At 39.3% G+C, this 6586-nt stretch overlaps 1 protein-coding gene across 1 annotated transcript; it reads left to right on the top strand.

Annotated features, from left to right (window-relative positions):
• Positions 1 to 244: 244 nt before the first annotated feature.
• LOTGIDRAFT_171496 (hypothetical protein) lies at positions 245 to 6586 on the top strand (the record flags this gene model as incomplete). Its single annotated transcript, XM_009047691.1, has 11 exons — positions 245 to 398; positions 679 to 857; positions 1145 to 1375; positions 2018 to 2220; positions 2506 to 2620; positions 3014 to 3216; positions 3765 to 3899; positions 4473 to 4555; positions 4894 to 5011; positions 5697 to 5769; positions 6422 to 6586. 11 exons carry the CDS (start codon positions 245 to 247, stop codon positions 6584 to 6586), a joined length of 1659 nt encoding a protein of 552 aa, XP_009045939.1.

Below are 6586 nucleotides of genomic sequence, written 5' to 3' on the forward strand. Positions count from 1 at the left end.
AAAAGCTTGATATTGTGAAGCCTATCGAGTGTGACTTGGCTAAATTGTACAGACTGATAAGTCATTTATCAAACCAAATCCATGACTATGCATAATCTGATCTGGTGTAACGCATCTTAAGATAAAAGATTGATCTCAAGGGCGTCTCAAGAAGAGTCTAGTTTGACATTGATGGTCTCAGGAAATCACACGGTTGTCCAAACCGATCTTTTTTGAGAGTAGTGAAGTATATGAAGAATCCAAGATGGCGAAAAAAATGGCGGATCTGAGCCGTGTTGATGTAGATGACGTTCTCATTGCGTTGAAAAGTAATGGTCGTTATCAAATTTTCATGTATTTTGCGAACACGTTTGTCTATTTTTCCGAGGCTTTCCCAACATTGAGCATCGTTTTCTTGGGTAAGTAGCATACCAAGCTTAACATATAATATAGTGTATTTTCAATCGGCAATGCTTTCAGTGTTCTTAACAGTTAGCGAAAAAGCTTAAAATTGGTCTCAAAATGGAGGTTGCAGCCCCAAGGACATCTTCGCAATGTCAAGTTATTGCGAACTTCGAACTTCGTAATCGCTTGACGCTGTGAATTTGTTGCGGAAAGTCTATCTTGGTCTCCCATGGAGCATCTTAGCTCCATGGTAGACCAAGATAGACTTTCCGCAACAAATCTTTATCCTTGCAGGGAAGGCAAATCCTCATACGTGTGCCCCTCCGCCTGGAATTTACGGCAACGACTCCGACTACGTGTTAGACCAGTGTTCAATCACCTTCACAGATAACGATACTGGTATTAAAAACGTTACATCCTGCCTCTACGGTTATCAGTATGAATATCCGAAAGATATGTCGGTGGTTTCTTACGTGAGTTATACCATTTACTATTTAATTTAGCACCCCTCCCCCTTTCTAGTCGCATCAGGTGTTCCTGAAAGATACGCACGACCCCCTCCCCTCATTAACGATACCAACAACTCGATCATTATACCACTGCGTGACAGGATCTCCAATCCACTACTGGTACAAGACGCCATGGGCTTATGATCAGTTACTTCTGCACATGCCAAATTAATAAATCCTGTCGCAAATAGCATCAGGTCTTCCGAAACGATGAGCATTCATTGCAAATTTCAATGTCATTGATCTTTCAGTTCGACCTAGTTTGTGATCGAGCCGCCCTGAATGATTTTTCCCAGACCCTGATGAGCCTAGGAATGGCTGTTGGATCGTCCACCTTCACGATAGCTTCAGATCGGTACGGGAGAAAACCAGTCATCATTCTGGCTCAAATGCTGGTTTTGGTTTCTGGAATCGGATCATCGTTGGCGCCAAATTATAGTCTGTTCGCAGTGACGAGGTTTTTATCTGGAGTAGGATCTTCGGTAAGCCTGGCGTTATTACTATACCATCGTAAGGGAGAGAGAGGAGTGTGTGGGGGGGGGGGGGTTAGGGTTAGGGTTAGGGTTAGGGGGGAGGGGGGGGTCCTTTTTTTCTCTTCTTCGGTTTCCTCTTCCCCCCTTCTTTTTCTTTCTCCCACATCCTCCTTCTTCCTTCTCCTCCTCCTTACCCTCTATGCTCCTCCGCCTTGTCTCCTCCTCTTCCTCGTTCCTTCTCTCCCTGCTTCTACTTCCTCTTCCTTACTCCTTCTATTGCTTCCTCCTTCTCTTCCTCGTTCCTTCTCTCCCTTCTTCCTGCTCTTCCCTCCTCCTCCTCTTCCTAGTTCCTTCTTCCTCTTCCTAGTTCCTTCACTCCCTCATTCCTTCTCTCCTTCTTCCTCCGTGTTTTTCCTCCTCCACTTCCTTCTTCCTCCTCCACTTCCTTCTTCCTCCTCCACTTCCTTCTTCACTTCCTTCTTCCTCCTCCTATTTCTTGTTCCTTCTCTTCCTTCTTCTACTTCTTCCTCTTCCTCGTTTCTTCTCTTCCTTCCTCCTTCTCTTCTTCTTTCCTTCTCTCCCTTCTTCATCAGGATCAATATCAGCATCAGCATTAAATATAATACAACTTTCTATCTTCTTCTTCCTTAGGGTATGATTTTGGCAGCAGTGACCTACCTCATCGAAATCTTCCCACATCATCAAAGGAGATATGTTGGAAGCTTTGGATTACTGACGTGGACCGTGTGTGTATCATCTCTGTCACCAGTGGCATATATTGTGCGCATGTACAGCTGGCAGATTGTCAATTTAACGCTGACGTCTGTTTCTCTTTTTTCTCTAGTACAGTACTGGTGAGTTATCTACCTTTAATATAGTTACCTCCCTTAGTTTGCATTCTGTTCAGTATTCTTTTGACAGCTTCATGAGGAACTTATACCAACAGCTCTTGTACTGTTTGATAAAGCAGCTTGAACTTTGTTTATATTGAGTTATATCTTGAAAAAGCAATAAAAAAAACATCATTTCTGTTGTTATTATTTGTCTGTGGTCATTTCCAACTTTCCTTTGGTTTATGGAAATCGTATATTTGTATTCAAGGCATCAATGTATTATTTAAGCGCCATTTTGTCCTTCAGGATAAATGATGAATCAATAAGATGGTTGGTCGCTAACAACAGATTAGAAGAGACGGTACGACTGGTGAAGAAAGCTGCCAAAATGAACAAGATCAATGCAAATGAACCATTGAAGGTTAGTTGATTCACTTGGAAATCAGTAGTCCGTAGGCTGGTGAAAGCCTACTTAAATAAAACAGGCGCACAAAGGTGGTACATCCATTAAAAGGACAGGTCTTTCGTCATTATCAAGCAAAGATAGCTTTAGCTAAGCCAATCAATAATAGTGTTCACAGCTCACTGTCAAAATTTGAGCCTTCAAATCCTGTGTGTCCAGAATTATCAGTGTTTGACAGTTAAAAATGACCACTTGACAAACTGTAAATATTAATTAGGAACATCTGGCAAACAATTCCATTCTTGTTTTAGGGCAAAAAATGCGCATAATACTCGCAATTATACAATACATTGCCTTATTCATTTTCATAAGCACACTTTCTCAAATAACTTGATCTTTGACCAATTTCAGATAATTTACGAAAATATACCAATATCGAATGAACCAGATGGCGCTCTTAACACGGGTGATGAGTTTCCAGAGGTGACAACTCTCTTGACGTCTGAAAACAAAGGGAGAAAACTGAAAGAAAACATCAATGAAAACTACAACTTCTGTGATCTATTTAAACATAGAAGAATAGTGGTAACTCTACTCATAGTGTGGTTTATCTGGTATGTATGGCTTTAGATTCCTGTTATGCGACCTTTTTTGAGGAGGATGGAGAGGGGTGGAGGAGGTTACAGTAGCTACTGCTACTAATCACCATTCATCATTGCCCCTCCGAACAAACAAACGACGGGTCTGTTTTGATTTTCTTATGATAAGTCTTACACATTTGAATTTATTATATAGTCCCTCATTGATATAGCCCTCTCCCCCCTCCCCCCTCTTCCACTTTCAAATATCTTTTTCATTTTACATAAGGAAAGCCCCTACTCACCTACAACCTTTCGCCTAATGATTCATAGAAAAGCCATAGCAAGGTATTTTTTCCGTGGAGTATCTAGGAAACAAATTAGGTGAGAGGGCGTGCAGGGGCCACAAAATTTTCCAGAGGCTATTCTACAGGCTATTCTACAAAATGATACAAAATTTGAAAGTAGGGGTGGGGAGGGGCAATGTGGGGCCAGCTGCTTTTTAGCACCCTCCCCTGTAGAACGCCACCGATGCTGACTAGACTAAGGCAGATATAACTAATATATGTTATTTTGTTATTTAGGTTTACCAATAGCTTGACGTATTATGGATTATTTTTAACTTCGTCCAGTCTAGCTGGTAATCTTTACCTCAATTTCTTCCTGAATGCACTGGTCGAGGGCCCTTCAGCTCTGATATACTGGTTCACTATTGACAGGTTAGTACTCATATCATACCTAAAGGGGGTGGGGGTAGTAGCTCTGTCTGTAAAAGTTCTCAATATCTTATGACATCTGGTAAAATCTCAAGCACTGGTCGAGGGGCCTTCAGCTCTGATATACTGGTTCACTATTAACAGGTTAGTACTGATATCATGGCAAAAGGGGAGAAGGGTTGTAGCTCTTTCTAATAGAGTGAAATAGTGGTTCACTATATAGACAGGTTAGTCACGCTGTGGTGCAGGAAGGGAGGGTTGTAGCCCTGTCGATTAGATAGCTCGACAAATCTGGCTCAACCTTGTTTCTCAGAATGATATACGCATGTGATATCATCCTATCATCCAGGTATCACATCTGAGGAACTTGAGTAGGGCCAGAGATGTCGAGCCATTGGTAATACTGGTTATTATATCTTGTATATTCTGAAAGCACTGGTCGAGGATCCTATTGTATATTGTCTTGTATATGATACATCATACTTTGATTGAAGTAGTGGTCATTGTTAAGGTGTGTGTAGTGAGTGGCTGTAGTGGAATATATTAGATTGTTTGTAATATGAATTCTGTTTATAGATATGGTAGAAAGAAGACATGTATGGCTTTTCATGCTGTAGCTGCCATCGGAATGATCGGGTCCACCATCTTTAAATTCTATGGTAAGTGGTCAATTGTTATTATGTCTTCTTTTTCTGAGTTTTTGAAGCAGTGAGCACAATCTTTCGAGTAGGTCAACAATGACCAGTCTAGCTGATAATCTGTAACTCAATTTCTTCCTGAATGCACTGGTTAAGGGCCCTTCTTTCTATAAATTCTATGGCAAGGGGTCAATTAAAGTGGTTTATTATGGCTTACATGTCTGAGCCATTTGGATGCAGTGAGCGCAATCTTTTGAATAGGTCTACAATGGTATTACTTCTTTTCATTGCCATGGTTCACATGGTTTTGGAGGTAGATGTGGTTTTTGAATACATGCAAAATAATTGTTATATTTCAGATACTCCTTGGTCATCAGCCTTGTCCACTACCTTGTCCATAATTGGTAAATTTGGTATATCAGGTTCCTTCAATGTTATTTTTATGTATACACCAGAAATGATTCCCACCAATGTCAGGTAAAAATTTATTTACTTATTACTAAATAAGTGATTTACTTAATGACTTACTTAATTACGTACTTACTTATATAGTGGATAAGTGACTTACTAAATACGTGATATACTTAATGACTTACTTATTTATTTACTTACTTATATAGTGGATAAGTGACTTACTATATATGTGATATACTTAATGACTTACTTATTTATTTACTTACTTATATAGTGGATAAGTGACTTACTAAATACGTGATATACTTAATGACTTACTTATTTATTTACTTACTTATTTAGTGGATAAGTGACTTACTAAATACGTGATATACTTAATGACTTACTTATTTATTTACTTACTTATTTAGTGGATAAGTAACTTACTAAATACGTGATATACTTAGTGACTTACTTATTTATTTACTTACTTATTTAGTGGATAAGTGACTTACTAAATACGTGATATACTTCGTGACTTACTTGTCACTTGATATGTGATTTACTTAATGACTTTCTTACTTATTGAGTGGATTAGTGACTTACTAAATAAGTGATTTACTTAATGACGTACTTATTTATTTACTTACTTGTTTACTGACTGGATGACTTACTTTCTGACTGACTTTCTGGCTGACTTATTTATTAACTTAATTAGTTATTAACTTACTTACTGACTTACTGACTAATTTGTATAAATTTATTCCAGAAATCTGTGTTATGGTACAGCGTCTGCAGCAGCACGTATTGGTGGAATGATAGCTCCGTTTTCCAGTCTACTGGTACGTATTTAAACAATACAGTAGCTTTCTTCCTCCAGTCTTAATGATAGTCCAGCCTTCATTATCCAGTCCTACTTTATCTACATACAGCTGCTTAGACAGAACAGGAGAGGAGAAGTCTGGGTATCAGAGACTTAAAGAAATCATATTTCTAAATGAGTTGTGTTGATGCATTCGGCATTTCTCATGTAGATCGGAGGAGGGGCTGATTGGATTGGACAATAAACCAAGGAGCTGTGTGCTACAGGCTGTGCACGTTAAAGATCCCTCTACAGTTGGAAATCAAAAAAGAACAGGCTAATGCTGCTGGAAAAATTTCCCTCATTGTACACTGCATGGCGTTGCCAGTCTTCATTAGCCAAATTAAGTTAATTCTAACTGTCTTTAATGTTCGCAACCTGTAGCACATGGGCCTCGGTTTATTGTCCTATCAGAACAACTAGAAGCTTTTTCCATGTCAGCCCCTCTGATTTGCGTTACTGACGTTGAAAATCTGAAGGTATTATCTCCACTTATTCTGGGATTAAACCCTGGCCCTTTAGGTTAGCAAGCTTCTAACTCACTCAGCTACCATGGCAACCTCCCGATTAGGTGCAGACGTAAGACGATTTGATTTGATTTGTAATAAAATAGTTTCTCTACTGTATTTCAGGCTGGAAGTTATTCATGGGCTCCAGGAGCAATACTAGGAATATGTTGTATTGTAGCTACAATATTGATCATATTTCTACCAGAGACGATGGGAAAAGAGCTTCCACAAAACATGTTGGATCTCGAGGATCTTTTTAAACCTAAGACAGACGTTGAGGACCGCTGA

The sequence above is a fragment of the Lottia gigantea genome (assembly GCF_000327385.1).
Source record: "Lottia gigantea unplaced genomic scaffold LOTGIsca_115, whole genome shotgun sequence".
Classification (NCBI taxonomy): domain Eukaryota; kingdom Metazoa; phylum Mollusca; class Gastropoda; family Lottiidae; genus Lottia; species Lottia gigantea.